At 42.4% G+C, this 18,055-nt stretch overlaps 1 protein-coding gene across 2 annotated transcripts in view; it reads right to left on the reverse strand.

The window, feature by feature from the left end:
* The window catches only part of CACNB4 (calcium voltage-gated channel auxiliary subunit beta 4), a 41,947-nt gene extending 24,832 nt beyond the window's left edge, over window positions 1–17,115 (reverse strand). Inside the window, exons 1-2 of one of the 2 annotated variants that reach the window (XM_053471444.1) lie at window positions 16,902–17,115; window positions 16,368–16,451 (exon numbers count right to left, since the gene is read on the reverse strand). In XM_053471444.1, coding sequence (XP_053327419.1) covers window positions 16,368–16,451; window positions 16,902–16,964 — 147 coding nt within the window. In that variant the 5' untranslated portion in view covers window positions 16,965–17,115. Of the gene's footprint in view, window positions 1–1,844; window positions 2,113–16,367; window positions 16,452–16,901 lie in introns of those variants that run through there. The other variant, XM_053471445.1, reaches the window with a different exon arrangement.
* Window positions 17,116–18,055: the final 940 nt, after the last annotated feature.

The following is an 18,055-nucleotide window of genomic DNA, read 5'->3' on the forward strand; positions in this document are numbered from 1 at the left end:
GGTTGCCATGGCCTACTGTTGTTGCCTGTCTGGCAGTCCTGAACTCAACTGCGAGGTGCCAGCTCAGTGTAGATGCGTGTGCATGCGCGTATAGGTGGCACAGGCTAACGGGGTCCGATTCTATAACACGCACTGAACAGGTAACAGAACTGTCCCGTTCTCATTGTGAAAGGACCTTTTAAAAGAAGGAAAGAAGTGCTCATGGACCAAGTGTCCTCCTAAAAGCAGATGATCCATATGGACCAAAACTTGGCATGAAGCCTCCTGGAGCACATCAAAGCAAATCAGGCTAACCCTATACCCTTTTGCCACTGAATATTTCAATTAGCAATGGTTTTGCTTTGGGATTGGTTCCACCTTAGGGGGAAAAAAACGTTGGCGATTAATAATTTTGATCTCTGACATCATATATACGCAAAACTACACGAGTGGGACATTCGCAAGAGTTGCTATTTGAGACATGAACGGACATCACAAAGGCATGAAGTCACCGTGTTCATTTCTGATTCCCCCTCCAATGAGAGCGTCTGCCGTTACACAAAGGCAGCATCCCCCCCCCAAGAGGTGTGTATATCCTCCCCCCAGAAACCATGGAATCAGCACGGTCTCTAACACATCCACCGCAGGCTGATCTCGACAAGCACACCCAGCCTTTCTCTGAACATCACGACCGGCATTGAAATCCATGACCGCGCGCATTGCCTAATAAGAACGGGGGGTTAAAGAGGGGGCAAAAGGAGGGTGGGGGATTAGGTGGTGTGTTACCCTCTCTGCTGGCAGCACGCTCCAGATCGCTTTAACGTTAAGAAAATACTAAATATATTCACAAATGGCTGTCTAGAGACAAGCGGGGACGCATTTCTCAGAGCAGTCAGATAAGCTCGGCTCCATCGAGAGCAGAAGCAGCGAAAAGGCTTCTTTAGAGGCGACACCGAATCTTATCCGTCCCCCCCCCCCCCCGTGGTTATCAAAGCAGAAGGTTTGCACACATCTGCAATGACGTATACAACGGGCTAGTTCATGGAAATCATTTGCTACACTTATGTAACATTATTGTGTGTTGCTACCAATGTCCGAACGATGTTGCCCTGATCTGGATCTCTTGTAGCCCCCATTCAGCATGCCATTTACCCCAGGAGTGCTGTGAAATGATACATCTCATTAGCAATCCAGGGCCCTTCTTGGATTAACCCTTTACACTGCCAGAGTTATGGGAAAGCATACCCCCTGGCGATAAAGGAGTTAACCTGAGACCCCCCTCCCCCCGAAAAGACCTGCACTTAGAAAGGGTTAATTCCTTAAACAAACACCTTAATGTCGTGATGAGAGGCAGACGAATTCTAAAGATTTCATGATTTAAAGGAATCTATTTTATATTTAAATAGCATTTTGCTTCTATTGCCGTGGTTTCGTACCAAAAAAGAAACACCTACAAATGGAGATGCAACCTGATCAAACAGCATACTGACCTAAAAAACCCAAAAATGCCATTAAAAAAATAGCCACGACAGGGCTATCACTACACAAATCAAAGTAGAAGAAAATGCTTTATGATAACTACCAAGCCTGTAACCGTTAGAGTGCTGGGGGGAGGAAACTGAATACATTATACCGGGCACCTTAGGGTTAATAAAAAAAAATGCATGGAGGGGCAAACGTTCACATAGGCTTCTATGGGAAAAGCATGCACCTTCTCTCTGCTGCATCCAAACACGCCGCTATATCACCTGTCATCCCACTGCATGTCCTGAACGCCTAAAAAAAATATAAATATAATAACAATATTTTCTAAGAAAAAAAAAAGAAAATGATAAAAAAAAAAAAAAGAATCCCCCGGCGCTTACCGCCTCCGAATCTTCAAATCCATGCAGGTACAAATTGTCATACATGGAGGTCTAGAGATCCGAAGCACCTCTCGATGCAGAAAGGGACCTGCAACCACTCCAGCGCTGGAGACACACGGCAGATGAGGCCAGGAGGAGACAGACCCGAGCCTGCCTTGTCGATATTTTTTGGTGGATTCCCCGGCCGAGACGCTGTTCATTCACATCATAGAGGGGAGCTCATCCCTAGAGGCATTTTAACTGTCTTCCAAAATCAGTGCATAAAAGCAAAAAAGCCTTCCCCACCAAGGACTGATGAGGGACCCAGGAATGCGCCCTGTGATTGGCTGCGATCGCTCAGCTGGAAGTTCATTCGCTTCGGTAGTAGATGACGAACACAAGGTTCGTACTGTAACATGCAGGAAAGCTTTTTCCTCCCCGTGTGTCTTTTCTTACTCGGGGACACAATCTCTTAATATTCCAGGGGGGTGGGGGGGGGAATCTTCTTCTTAATATCTGCGGGATATGATGGCGCTATATAAATCAATAAATAATAATCCCTAGCTAAAAAAAAAAAAAAAAAAAAAAGGCAGCATTTAACCCATTAAACCCCTTTCCGAACAATTCAACGAGTGTTGCTTACACTTCGCACGTCTCCAGCATTAAGGATTCTTTTCTTTTTAAAAGGATGATCGGTCACAATTTATTATATTATTTAGAATTTGTAATTTGTTTTCGCCTCTCAGATTCCAAAGACGGGAATATTTTGGATCATCATATGAAAATTCCATATTTTTTTTCTTTTATTCTAAAGAAATTGCGATTCTTCCGCATATATCTCCTTTTTTGTAATTTTTTTTTTTTTTAGTCGCCAGCTGTAGCTGTGTCCGTAGCACACGGGGTTAAATCAGGATTATACGGTACACTATATTTTTGCTATTGGAATGCAAGTTTTTAAACTTAAAAATGCGGCAACCTGGCTTTCTAACAATAGGCTAATCTCTGCAAGCGATACTTAATGCTGTATTGGCTCCAAATATACGAAGTGCTCTGCGAAACTCAGCTTTTTTGGTGAAGGAAGACAGATTTTAAGTAAGATTTTTTAAACGAACACTCAACACCTAAAGAAGGGCGTATGAAACAGCGCTTCGTCCGCATAACGTACGTGGACCGTAGACCTCATATAATATACCGGCTGATCCGGCCAATGGTTCCAGATGATATGCGTTGGGTGGTCCCGTCCCAGGGGTGCCTCCTCTTGCAATGCATCAGCCGCTTTGGTTGTAAGGCCAGTGGGCATCATGCATGGCTGCTGTACATTCAGTGGATTCGGCTGTACAGAGCATATGGACAGCACATATGGGGTGTAGGGGTCACCAAAAGAGCCCAAGCCAAGAACCATAAACACCCAGGGAACACCCAGGCTCCAGCTACCAAGAGCCCTCACGTTTGCGAGACGCGGGTAGGTTGACCCGCGGACGGCGATTGCGGGGATAGCCCCACATGCGGGAAGGGGTAGTGGGTTGGGAGTGCCGCGATGCCCCTTCCGTGACCCGAAGCTACTCCGTGGCGACCAGAGACCAGACAAAACAGCTCTTCACCCAGAGTCTCTGTGGCAAAACTCGGAGTTCTCAGATATGATCATTTATTCTCGCCTACCATCAAATTCTACGTTTCTATAAGTTGGGACACGATGAGGTCATAGCGGTCATATATTTTACATAATCAGGGCCAGTTTTAGGGTTAATCCAGGTGCCCCCTCCTGGTAAGGACCCCACGGTGGTACGGCTGACCGGAATAATCTTTTTAATCCTGGAGGGGTTGTTGTAGCTCATGATGGTGTTATAGATGATGTATAGATAGAAGTGCACTTAGTGTTTTCTGAATGAGGAGGAACATGCTTGTAAACTCATTTTCTCTAACCAATAAGTAGCTTATTGGGATTAAATTGACGGGATATCAATACCGTGATGCATCTGACACATAATATTACCTACATAATAGGACTGAGCGCACACTCCACACTTCTATATGTTTTAAAGCGCATGCCACTGAAAAACGACAAGGTGTCCCTTTGTAACGGCCAACTTTTCACTTGGGCTTCCTCGGGAATCAGATCCATGCAGACAGGTATAACTTCTTTTAGATACATCTACTTATTTACTTCGCCTACCTGTGAGTGCCTCTGCAGTGCAGTGCACACTCCCGTTGAGATATGACATCATATTCAAGTGTTTCACATCACCACATTGGGAAAGGACTGCAAGGGAGCTTGAATGCTGTGCTCTCTATTGGTAGAGCACCTGAGCCCAACGGGGGGCATACTGGTGATTGGCTAAAGGTTGATTGGAATAATTGAGGATTGAGGTCACCAAGTCCCCGGGACGGTCAGCCTAATGTTCTCTAGGAGCTATCACCTGATCGATCCTTTGTTCAAGAGTACAAAAAATAACCTATAGCATATGGAAAATATAGTATAAACGTTACTTGCAGATAATCTGGAAGCCGATAATAATTGTTATTTAATAAATTGATTTGGTTCACAGTCTGTAGCCTAAGTGTGAGTGTGTGAGCTCCAAGTAGCACTTTATGGTCAGTATTGAGTCCATCCTTCATAGCAAACACTGAACACGAACATATATGACTGTTCTACCAGCGCATGTTTTTGCTGTACTAAGCATTACAATGTGTCTGATGGAACGTTTAGAACCGTAGAGTATTTGAAACAGTTTCTTCTAGGTTTCAGAATAAAGAAATGGCTTACGAGTGAAGTGATAGCGACTCAAGCTCCGAAACTCGCTCCGATACTCCCAAACCCTCCTGTGTTAGAGCTGTCGCTTATCTTTCGAACGGGCTGAGCTGAGAGCGGACAGCCGAGTTTATCTCGAGTGTTAAATTCCTGGCCGGTTACCTAGTACCCACTGTTGCCACAAGCGATTTGTCGACTGTCATCTTTAATCCACCGAGTACTAAGAAATCTCTGCGGTGTGTATAAGTGCCACGGAAGATGTCTGCTAGGACACAGGGCCGGTCCTAGGCCAAGGGGCACCCCAGGCATTTCTTACGCAGGGGCAGTACTCCCCTGAGGCAATAGTATTGGATAGACTGTCCAAACACACAGACATACATTTTTGGTCTTCATGGGCCTTGTGAGTGAGGAGCGGTTGGTATCTGCACTTCAGCGAGGGATCTCAATCTGTATGTCTTGGGGAAGAAAGGAGATGCGATAGAGTGCAGGAGGGACGTTTCTCTCCAACGAGGAGAAATGTTAGAACATTAGGTCATCATCTAAAAGTAGAGGGTCAGAGGCTTAGATGTAAATGATGTTGTCTACATAGCATCCCAAGTATATTTTAGTAAGGCGCGATGGAGTAAAAGCATACAAGTATTCCAATCCTGCAATAACAGGATAGATCTTGCGAGAATCAAACAATATCTTGCAAGAGGACTCTCAAAAGAGTTCATCTCGGTGACCTTCTTGGAGGTTTAAAAATAATTCCTTAGAAGAAAAATCTTCACTTTCTTTACAATGGCGGCGTGTTCCAAAACTTGACCGACCTCTTTAACAAGTATCACCTTCTCTGTCTGTACAGATCCTGTCATCTACAAATAAAACCTTCCGTTTCTTAATTAGAGCAACAAAACCATCTATACATTGTATCAACATCCTTATCCAATGATTACAACATAATTCCAAATGTATATACCGATGTGGAGATCAGCCAATCAGATTCAGTTCCGTGGCCAGGTAATGTTATTGCAACATTCATTACCGCCGATGATTCACAAACCATAACTAGGGCAAGAAAGTAGGAGTTTGGTTGCAGGGACTTGTAAGAGAAACTTAATTTAATATATCAATGGCAAAATCGTTGTAGGGTACGGGTTTAGTGCCAATGTTATCATGCAGCGACCGCCAACTACCTATAGAGGCCGGGGCTTACCTAGAGTATTTGGCACCCAAAACGGAACCTATATTTGACCCCCCCCCTTAATGTAAAAACACTATCACTCACTCTTACTCATGCTGTCTCTCACTCTCTCCACACCTGGGAACTTTTAGGCTCCAGGCCATGAGCGCTATGGAAGACTGTGCCAGGGCAACACAGCCTTCATGGATTACTTCCTAACGGTGGCATGCGCCGCTGTTGTGGAGGCTGGTAGCGATGCCTTGGGTTAGGCCTAGGGCAATGCCGAAGATTAATATGTCACTAATGAACCCAAATCCCTCTGTCCCCTCTCCCTATCCTCTTATGCGCCTATTTTCTAGAAGATCAGAATATTTCACAGCCTTCTAGAACCCTGAACACCACACTGTGTAATAAAACAGAAATGTGTTCATCAATGTAATTGCGAGGACAAAAGTAACTATTCTTTGTAGAAATAATATATATATATATAGAGGTCTGTCATGAAAGGTCTCAGCGATGTCCGGCCCAAGCTTCTACCTTACACCCCCTAAAACCAAATTGTCCCTTTTTTGGCCACTTATTGGGAGCTACGCAATCGATCGGGCCATCATCAGAACGAAAAGTATCAATCGAGAAAACATCCTTCTTGAGCTCAAAAGGCTGTAATAAAAAAATAGTAATAATTAATGATATTTTTATGTACTTAGTGTTGCAGAACACGATGAGGCAGGAGGCGGCCACCGGTTTGGAGGGAACACAATGAAGGTAATGTATGTTCCCTCTCTCCTTCCTACTTCACGCTTTCCGCTGATAGCGAGGGCAATTATGATGCTGCGGATATCTAAGTATTGATTATATTGTTTTTCGCAGATTGTAGCTCAAGGTATAATTGAAGCCCGGACTAATTAACTTTATGAGACCATAAAATTACTTTTTTTGAAGCATTTGTCATTTTTTCCCCCCCATAGTACATTAATTTAATTCTGGAGCAGCTGCGTACACCAATGCAAGGACTAGTTGGCTAGCTGGAAACATTAATATTAAGCTTGAAATACACGGCGCTTTCATTCATTTTTTTTTTTTCTCCCCGGCATTGTCAATATCATGCTCATTTTAGAAAGACATTGACAAATTGAATTGATGAAAGCAACACAAGAACGGAAGCTATAGGGATTTACACCCACATCGCTGGAGTCATTAGAGGGAAATGCCAGATATACCATTTGCAGCTAGTTATGTATCGTCAGATTATGTGTTAAAAGCAGCGGCTTTTGTTATTTTCCTACCTAGGAGCGTCCTCGACGCCGGGACGAGGCACCAAGAGCGCTTCATATGACGCCAGGCCAGTCGTGCTCATGAATGCGGCTGTACCATGTTATATTAGTATTATTTATTGTTTTATATAGCGCTGTACAATGGGTAGACAATGGGTATAGCAAACAAATTGCGGAGATGAGGAGGGCCATATATCATACGTCCTAACAGTTCTGGATTTCAGGGTCAGTCCCGATCTTCAGGCACTGTCCAGTTGTCACTTTTGCAGCAAAAACTTCCATTGCCACTTTGCGATGCTAGCGTAGCGAGGCGGCTAGTTGAGTTTGTGGCCATGCATCTGACCCCCTTCTGGGGCATGCCTCACTCTTCCTTGCCACTTGCCATATACCCCAACACAGGTGCCCCAGTTTGGACACCTGAAAAAATGGGGGGTATGTAATATCACAATTGGGGGGATTGGGTCCTAATATTACGCTGTGATCCCCACTGCTCCTCTGGGGCAAATCAAACAACAAAGTACCCTGTGAGCTCTAGAATATATATATATATATATATATTCCTGGCGGTCTAGTAGGGCGAAGCAGAGGGATTTGTGCATAGCATCCTATTCTTTATAGTTCTACGTTCATTATACTGTCCTGTTTGTACCCCCGGGATCATTTTTTATTTTCCGGGTTTTTTTTTTTTTTTACAAATAAAGATTAAAAAGCGTGCTAGAGATGGTGGATATCCAGTGATTTCAGGTAAGGTAGGCAGGTCTGCACGGCAAACATTACAGGACCAGACTGGGGATTAAAATCAGCCCCGCCGCTTTAAGGCCATCGGCCCACCTGGCATTTGTTTGTTTTGCTGGATGTCCTGCTCTTTTACAACCAACAAAAAAGAGCTGCATGATCCACGGCCGGAGGAGAACAGAGCAGGCTGGTTCTCATTCACAAATAATTTAAGATTTCACCCTAAAAAACCGAAGAAGAAAAAAAAAGGAGGGTTTTACTCAGCATTTCATGGGAATTGTTACACGGGCAGTTTAGGTCAATTCATTCTTGAAATTTGCTGCCATTTATCTGTGGATACAAATAATACAAAAGTCCGTCTGAAAATATCAGGATTTAAAAGAAAAAATGAATAATTTGCAAAAATGATGAGAAAATAAGTTGCTGAAGGATAAAACTTGCTTTTTAAGTTGCTTCTTAAGTCTCTGCTCCCATTTCGAATTCACCGAAGGCCGGTTACCATGGAAATCCGTGCAATTCCAGAATGAACTTTTCGACTATAATTGCTGAATATTTTTGCACAAACAGATGAGCTGAATTCTCACTTTCGATGGGGGAACGAAAAACAGAGCGTTGACTTTGATAAAAAAAATAAATAATAATAATAATTAGAGGCTAATGAAGAGAAAAAAGACCTTTCTTTCTCTTTGATTCTCAACTTCTATCACAGACACACAGCCATCTGGCTGAGGATAATGAGAGTTGGAGCCTTACCACTAGAGAGACACATCGTTGCTTAGTATCGAGCTCATGCATAAGACGATGGGTTCTTTTTGTATTGTCATTGTGTCTTCGACACAAAAAAAAAAGCCATCTTTCTTGAAAAATCCAGAAAAATGTGTGGGAGTGAGTTTTAAACAAAAAATGACTCACTGCTCCCGTATCTTCAGGGAGTTGAGAATATATGCAGGTTCTTCCATCTCTACAGCCAATTAAAATCATGGCGTATGGAAGGTAGTCTGGCCGCTTCCGTGAGATGAATGTATTGCGGCACATTACGTAAATATGTCATATTCTTATGTAATTATAAATCGTAAATTATGTAACGGTTGGTAAAGATCAGGTTGGAATGGTTAAAAAAAGAGTAAAAATATTTATTATTTATTGTGAACCAGCAGGGATAACAATTTTTGTGTTCATCTTTTTATAGAATATACAGTATGTATATATATATATATATATATATATATATATATATATATATATATATATATATATATAGTCCCCAGCCTCTCTTTTTGTGGAGAAACATTACATACAAATGGCAGGTGCTGGATTTCCGATTATGAGGCGGCGCTGTCACTTTAAGGCCAGCAGCCGTCTGGTGACCGCATTGCATGTTTTATGCCTCTGGAGTGGCAGATTGGGGTTGCTGTTGGCCACCAGCCCACAACATAGGTTGTTGCTATAGAAATCGAAAAAGCTTATTACATTTTCACTGTTGTGTCTAATATGATCATAATATATGATATAATATATTATATAATATATGATATAATATAAAATACGAACATATTAAGTGACAGATCAGTTAAGATTTATTTACTTGCAGCTGTGCTTAGTACACAAAGAGGCTAGCTGAGATAAGCTATGTTTATATAGGATTAATGCCTGTTGAATAGTTAAATGCATAATTTATAATGAATGTTGTTTTTTTTAACCTTTATCTTTAAGGCAAGAGGGCACGTTTGGCGTATTTACTGACAAGCATCAGGCTTTGGGTTTAATCGGATACCGTCAGGAATAAGTTTACACATCTGCCATCTTGTGGAGAATCTCTGAACTGCAGCGGCCTTGAAGCATTCATATTATAATGCAAGAATTAGGGGCGCGCTAGCCAAGGCGGCTTCCCCTCTACAGCGCCTGGTTCTATGGAGCCACTGCCAGAAGAGAAGGCCAAAGTGGTTTATCCATTAACAGCTGGTAAAAATCCCACCGCTCTCCACTACTAGGGCAAACGGGCCACAAGGGAGGGAGTGTTAGGAGAGGTTTGTGTTGACTTCCACTGGACTATGACCCTAAGGTAACCTGTCAGCTGCCCCTTTTACCCCACTTTAAAGACGGATCTGAATCCTATCCAGGGGAGTGGCTTTGAGAGGGGAAGGGCCAGTCAGCTATGTGGGCAGGGCTTGCCCTGCATGGGGCGGGACTAGCTGGCTGTGTAGGCACATGGCAGCCTTGAGTTAAAGGGAAAATGGGTGTGGCTAAACACAGCTCTCCTGCACCCAGAGACCCAAGGAAGCATATCTTCACCTGGAGATTCGGGGTTAAACCAGGAGAGTTAGCAGGTATGGCTTTATTATATGACTCCCCTTTATTATTCTGTAAACTGTAAAGTGCTAAGTACATGAAGTACATGTGCTGTTGCGATCTATACATATAAATGGTAGTACCAGTGCAGAGAAGTTCTTCCAAGCTTCCACGGACGATAAAGTTGTCAAAGTGGGTGAAGCTGACACATTTCTTTAAAACATGACACGAAATGGATTTTCGAAGAGACGACTCACCGCACCGTCTGTGGGATGTTCTTCCGGCTTGGTTACGGTTGGTGAAATGTACTTTGTACTTTGCGGGAATTAAACAGATCTAAGTGATTGACTCATACTGTCAGCCCCCACACAGCAGGATACTCAGATCCACGCGCTGTACAGTTCTGTATAAATACCGTTAAACGTGACAGTCGATTCAAGATTTTAACTTTAATGTCGGGAACTGACGGCGATTTAACCTGTTTTGATTTAGCACATTGCCTGCCAGAGCTTACGATCTAAATAAAGCATGTACATCGCTGCAGGAATACGATAGCCAAACCCGGGAACTCTCCAGGTTTCACCCAGACCCTCCGGGGTGAAACGTTTAGAACTACATGCAGTAATAAAAATATCATTTCTAATACTGGTAAATACCCAAACCTTTCATAGAACAAACTCTTTTAACCATGTGATCATTTTCCATATTTTTAAGGGAATGCTTAATTGTCACATGACGCAACACCATAGAAACATTTAAAGTTCATGTGTAGTTTTTCCAGGATCTGAATCCAGAACCACTAATTCAATCGAAAATATACAATTACTGTATGTAAAGGTGTCATTTATGAAGCGTTTCCAAGTTTTTCCATAGCTTTCCATATAAATACTTTTACCCGTTTCCCCGAATACTAGTAAAAAAAACAGGCCTCCGGTCTCGTCTGATCCATTTTCCGGCATTTTCCTTTTGTTTAAGGCAATAATGATGGGGTGAATAAAAAAGAAAAAAAAGATTGTGTTTCCATGGAGACCAGAAGCAGGTCAGCACTTCTGATGCAAAAGGGAATACTTCTTGGAGTCAGGAGCTAGGATCAGAATGAAAAGTCTGCACAGTTTAGAATGTTAAAATGAAAATCATTTGTGGATGTATTTAAATTTACTACCTAGCGGTCCCTAGACAAGTCTATGGTGTTGTCCTAGCGGTATACCTTCATAGACGAGGGGAAGAGGGTACCGTGTCGGCCCCACTTGGCACACCGGCTCTACACTCGGGTGCTGCAGTGCGCGGCAACCGGCTACGATGCGTGAGCTGAGAACTCTCTGGCTACTCGGAGCCCCCTTGCGGGTAGGAGGTCCCGCTGACATTGGTGGGCAGTCCAGCCGACAACGCAAGACACGCGCCATTTTGGTAGAGGGAAGTGGGCGCTTAGATGATTTGGTGGCCGCTGGCCTTAAAGTGCCTCAGTCCGGCCCAGATACCGTGTAAACCGGTAGGATAGACAGGGCTTTTGTAATAAAAAAAAGTATAAATAACACCTTTAGTTGATAAGAGGATAGCATTCAATGTAAGGTGTCAGGACACCGAGGTCTCTTTGGTTAGGCGTTAATGTAGCCGTTACGTTACCTTTATCACAAAAGAACCTTGACTTCTAGCTTTGTGGAACAATAGTAATGTTTCTTGAGACTGGAGAGCGGCAGGAATACGCCTGTACCTCGGAACGCTCAGCGTCCGCCCGGAGCCTCCGGGATCACGGCTGGTTCTGGACCTCCAGAGCCAAGCTTTATTCTCCAGGCGGTGGTGGTGGGTGGTCTTTGCAACTCCCTCTCATTTTCTAAAAGAAAAAGCAGCTAGCCATGGGCCCAATGCGTGGCCGGACCCACCACCCTAAGCGCTCATGGCTCCCATATGTGGCAGAAGCTTTAGTTCCCGGCTATTTAGATGTTATGTTTGTATGAAAAGGCATTTAATTATTTCCGGTCTATAAATGTCATCTTTTCTTGTCTCTACTAAAGGCGGTAATGGAATTAACCCTTTCTATGCCATAAAACACCCACCCTCTTTCTCTCCCCTGCAGCGAGATCACAAGAGACGAGTGAGATGCTCCAGCGGCTGTCAGAAGCTCAATCTCTGCCGTTTTAGTGAAAATCAACAGTTTTAATGTGTTCATTGCTGAAATTATATTTTATTGCTGCCTTTCAGGGGGTGGAAGGTCATTATACCCCCAAAAACATCAGCAAACCATAAGCTTCTCATGGTGTAAAGCGAAATCGAGGCTTTGTCACTGCTGGTCCTGAAGGTGGCGCTCCACAACCTTTTTTGTTTCTGCGGATAATTCCAACATATAATGTTTGTTTAATATATTTTATAAACAGCCTCTGGGGTTCTTAATCAGGTATTGATACAAATGTTCACAATATTAGTTAAGAACTCTAAAGCAGGGGTAGGAAACGTATTGTTCTGGCGCTAATAGAATGCCATGCTGTTAGCATACCACTCAGTCCCACTTTTGGGCCCAAATCACTATTGCCCCTCTTTTCTTGGAGCTCAGAATGTTTGCTGGGTATGGGGGTATCACGGGGTTCTCCAGCACAGTAATATGCGTAGAAACGGCAAGATTTGGGTTGATAAATTAAATTGTGCCCATAAAATACACTATTCTCCATCATTCCATTAAAACCTTCTTGCCTCACCTGTAACCATTACCCCTCGTTGTCCATTTTAAATGTTGGGGGAATGTAGAAGCGTAGTTTGCAGGGTATCATGGGAATGGTAGTTCATTAACCAGTGATGATCCACAGGACGCCTATTACCTGGGGATTAAAATCTGCCCTGGCACTTTAAGGGCAATACGTGGCAACGTAGATCCAGCAGGTCACACACTAAAGGACATGATAGGCCACATAAGGCAGTAAAGGTACCGGGGGCACCATTGGGCACCAGGCATTTGTTGTGTGTGCCGGGGGTCACGCCAGGCGTATTGCTACAATGAGATGTAACACTGTTCATTTCTTATAACATCTCACATAAAGGACTGAAAAGAATGAGAATTATTAATGTGACATTCAAATGATGAGATCATCAGCCAAGTAGCACATATGCTGACCCATTTACTGTCTCCGTCTAATTTCTCAGTAATTGGTTATGCTCCCTAATGAAGCTCTGACTGAAACTTTGCGGCAGATGAAACCGAGTGAATTCCGAGTGAATCGTCTCAGCATTCCTTAAAGGGATATCATCGCTCAACATCCCTTCTTAGCGAAATGGTTCTTTTACTAAAAGCACACATGTTATCTGGACATTAGGTGGACCTAATTGACTAATTGGGCCCACACCTACAGACCTGCCCCTGGGACAGTGCCCAAAACCCGTGACTGTCCTGCAAGAGGAACAATTGGAAGGTAACAGTTGCTATGAAATAGCAAGTAAGTTTAAATATTTAGTTAAAATATATAACCAGGAACTCCAAATGTAGCTTTCATTTGGTAGGAGCTGGTAGACCTTGGTCAGTGCAATACATTGATGAATGATAGGGCTCCCGCTAGACCACAGAAGCTAAATAACACCAAATCTAAACTTAGAACGTCGCTGTTCATTCACACATCCTGTTCCAGGTCGTGCTATTTCTATTTTAACAAATTTTCACTTTCACACATATGCTGCTAAATTTACATTTTGACAGAGTGCCACTGGCCATGAAAATGTAGATCGAGTTACAAGAATATGAAGGAAATTCTCAAAGTGTCCTATTTCCTAACATAACGGAACTCAAGCATTTATATTTTTTTCCGGAAAACTACACTCAGGACATACAGTTAGCAATAAAATAATATGCTTGGTCACTGCAGCAGTTACAGCCATACTAGCCGTAACCAGAAAATGGTTAAAAAGTACAAGGTCGTGGTTTTGAGAAGATACTCCCGACCTTGATGCAGCTCAGTGAACCATTAATCATTACTGTATCTTCCGGAAATAATATTATGCAGGCTGGAGAACTAAAAATACTCCCGGCGCATGGATTCTGGCATTGGAATGCGTAGCGCTGAAAGATCGGGTTGGTATTCGGACTTGCCGAAGACCCTCATGGTGCCCCTGGATTGGTTCACGTTATTTAGGTTATCCAAATCAAAAGTCAAATTCCTCAAGGGTCTTTATTTGGAAAGCAAATGTCTCTTTCCTCCCCCGACGCCCCTGATTTCTGGAAGCTCGGAATGTTTAGAGGGTAAGCGTGTATCACGGTGTTTCCTACATTTACATAATGTGTTCTGAATTCATTACTCAATTGCATAAATGTTTACGATTAGCTCACAAAGTTACATAAAAAGCCACCACAGATTTAACCAAAAGGGTTGAAAATATGCTAGGACCCCAGGCAAACCTCTACATGAAGATTCACGTGAAGGTAGCCAACGGCCAACTGCCTACAGCCTGGTGACCAAGCCCATCCAAACAGCGCAATAAGAGAACATGCTCCCGGCACATTACCCGTCTGACAGGGCCGGACCGGCCATCTGGCACACCGGGCAAATGCTAGATATGAACTCTGTGCCCCACAAGCAGAACAAGTAGTGTGTGTGGCCGGCAGATTTCAGCTTCCAAAACCGCCAAGGATCCAACCATCGCTAGTCCGGCCCTGCTGTCTGACAAACATTCATGAAAAGGAGCTGCAGAAAAGCACCTGGTCATGGAGCAAATTCTGCCCAGAATCCTTAATATGATATATGTCCATGTTTACGCTACATGTAGCATTCCAAGAAAACCTAAATAATAAAAATATAAGATAATACCAAGGATTCTGATAACAGCCCCAAATCGGAGGTGGGGGGGGCATTTGTTTCCTTGCCTGCCTCTCACGGCAGCACAAGTAATTAATCTTCACTGATAATATCTAAATATCAACACGAAATGCGATGCCGTCATGGGTCCTGATCCAAAATAATAATAAAGATTTTATTACGACGTTTCGGTCCCACTTTAAGGTCAGGGACCTTTATCAAGGATAAAACTAAAATCCATCTAACCATTAAAAACATCCCAATCCCTGCGAGACAATCCCCATGCCTCCACCTGTGCGTTCCCTCCTCACTAATCACTACCTGCCAGCTTACCCACTAATTCACTCCGTGTTTCACGCTGCACAGATTCTATCCAACTCCATCGAAACCCTTCACAATGGATTTACAAATCATTATTTTTTAAAAAGCCAAATTTAAGTACGACATCAAGAAGAGAGGAATTCTTTCCACATTTAAAAATTATTCAACAAAAAGGAAGGACCCCTATGGTCTTAATTAACTTATACATTTGTAACATCGTGTAATATTTGACTAATTATATATATATATTTCTTATATTATATTATATATATATATAATGTGTTGTGTGATCAACGCCAAAGTTTCACGTGATGTCATCTAATTGCTGGTTCAGACACTGTCATTATTCTTGTACAAAAAAAACAAAATTTAAAGGGACATGTCCTCATGTACAGATAATCCACAGATCTATACCGTGCCTGATATCAATAAACATGACTTATTGAAACAGACAGCGTGTGACGAGCGTATAATGCTAGGGGTTCAAAGCCGCCATATTGTCCGTTCTGAAACTTTCTCCATTCACCCGAACTGCGCCCACAGGGATTACAGACAGAGAGATAGCCGTATGGAATACCGTCAAATATGTCTGGGACTAAAGGGTTAAAATGATCTGCTCCTAAGCAACATTCCAGAATTAAATGTACAGACTATATTTATTAAATGTCTCCTTTTAATCACAAAAATTATATAATAGGTATATGAAATAGCTAGCCCAACAAGCATTCCTCCCAAGTGTCCCTTTTCTGGAGACACAGTCTCTCTTTGGGACCCAAATCTCTGATGCCCCCTCTTTTCTGGGATGCCAGGATGTTTACTGGATATGAGGGTATAAAGACAGCAGAAAAGGTGTTCAAGGGAGTTAAATTGGGCATATTAAATAGATGTTTTTCTTCTAAGCGCATAAGTTATATAAATAGCCATCATCAGGTCAAAAAATTGGACATTGAAGGTCCTGGTAAAGCCCCGCGCCCTTTCCCGACATCTAACCACATCCCCTGTTTTTGGCAATTTTTAGCCATAGAAAAGGTAGGCAGGTATGCATTAAATACTTTAATTTGGGACAGTTTAGTTAAATATAGGGAATTTTACTGTTTAACCCATTAGCAGGATAACTATCTAAGGTTGTGAAGCATTGTGGGGAGGAAGCCAGATCACTCTCATCTCTGTATATGTTTTCAGTTGATCTCCTACATGGATCATCCACATCCACAGAAGAGTTCAGGAAAGCTTCTGTCCTACCTGTCTGAGGATGAAACTGGTGGAGGTCGTGCTTCCATCTGATCTCTTCAGCCTGCTTCTTCTTGATGTGGTTCCTCTAGACACCTAATCTCCAAAACAATAAGAACATCCCTGAGTATATCAAGAATGACAACCCCATCTCTTTTAACCCACACTGAGTAAATGGTGTCTATAATTAGGTTTGTCTAAATAAAATAATTAGTATTGTTTATTTATTAGATCCAAGAATTTATAAACATATTTTATGCAGTTTTAACACGGAATCCATGGAAATTAGACTCTAAAAACAAAACAGTAAAGGTATTTAGAACAATAGCATAAATGGAGTTATTTAAGTTGGACATATTGCCCACCAGCTCTGATCTGACTTTTAGCAGGATGTGAATAATAATTAATAGTAATAATACTAAAAAAAATAAAATAACACAATTTAACCCCAATATGACATATATCACTAATATCTTGGGGTCATATGACTCCGTGCTGTCACAGAGATGTGGTTGAGTGATCAGGACTTGGAGAAGTCAGTGTTACCTGGAAGATAGGAGTGCTCAGAGCTTCAGAGATCCCATTCTTTGAGAAGGAATTCCTAGACATGTCTGCAAGGGGTGAGTTGAGTTTATGGTGAAAGAAGCATCAACTCCATTAGCATAAAAACAAACAAACACCTTCTTTCAGCCCATAGCCATCTCCACCAGCATTGTCCACCCCATCCTCATCAGCATCATCAGTTCAGGACCAAAAGAAGCAGCAGAGACCAAGGGCTGAGAAGCTGTCCTCATTAAGCCTCCTCAGCCCATCAGCAGCTCCCTGGCCAGCTCTGCCGAGACATCTTTCCTCCACCACACTCCAGAAGCAAGGTGTTGGGGAGCCTTCAGTGATGGTGACCTAGCTCTCAAGGTCTTCAAGGAACAGAGATCTGGACTGGCAGCCCGGAATCGTGGATTTTAAAAACCGAAATCTGATAGGCTGCTGCCGATTCTCCAAGGACCTGCCTTAAACTGCGAGTTAACCCGTGCCTCCCCAGAGAGAAGCTCTTGCTGTGGCTGCTCCAAGGCTGTGGATCTCACGGTTTTCACATCGTGTACACTTTGCATGTGAAAAAAATACTCCTGGGGGAGTGGATGCTCGGAACAGCCTATCGGGGGTATTGTGCTGCAGACAGCACCATATGCCCGACGTACATCACTATTAACCACAAGGTTCCCATATCCTAAAAGGACATTTCGTTCGTCAACCTAAATGCAGACTTTATAACAAAACTAGTTTAACCCTCAAAGTGCAAGAAGGCTCCACATTCTTAAAAGGTACCATTTCAGGGTTAATATCCCATCCTATTGCAAACTATTTTTGTTGCACTCAAGGTAAAAAAAAAAAAAAATAGATTTAACATTTTTTCTGTGAACAATTCAAAATTGGATGATCATAAATTATTCTATTTTACCTGCACACATTGGGGCATATTTTGCCCTATATAATATGTGTTGTATATATATTACATACATATATTTTAATTTTTTTTAGTTAATATTTAATATGCACATCTGTGGTTTTAAGGCAACATGGTTCTTTAAATGTTTTTATAATATATATATATATAAAATATTATACACATACACACTCACATTATATACATGTACAAGCACACACACTTATTCCTTTTAAGATCAGTAAATGGCAAAGAAAAC

This window comes from Spea bombifrons, chromosome 7, assembly GCF_027358695.1.
Source record: "Spea bombifrons isolate aSpeBom1 chromosome 7, aSpeBom1.2.pri, whole genome shotgun sequence".
NCBI lineage: Eukaryota > Metazoa > Chordata > Amphibia > Anura > Pelobatidae > Spea > Spea bombifrons.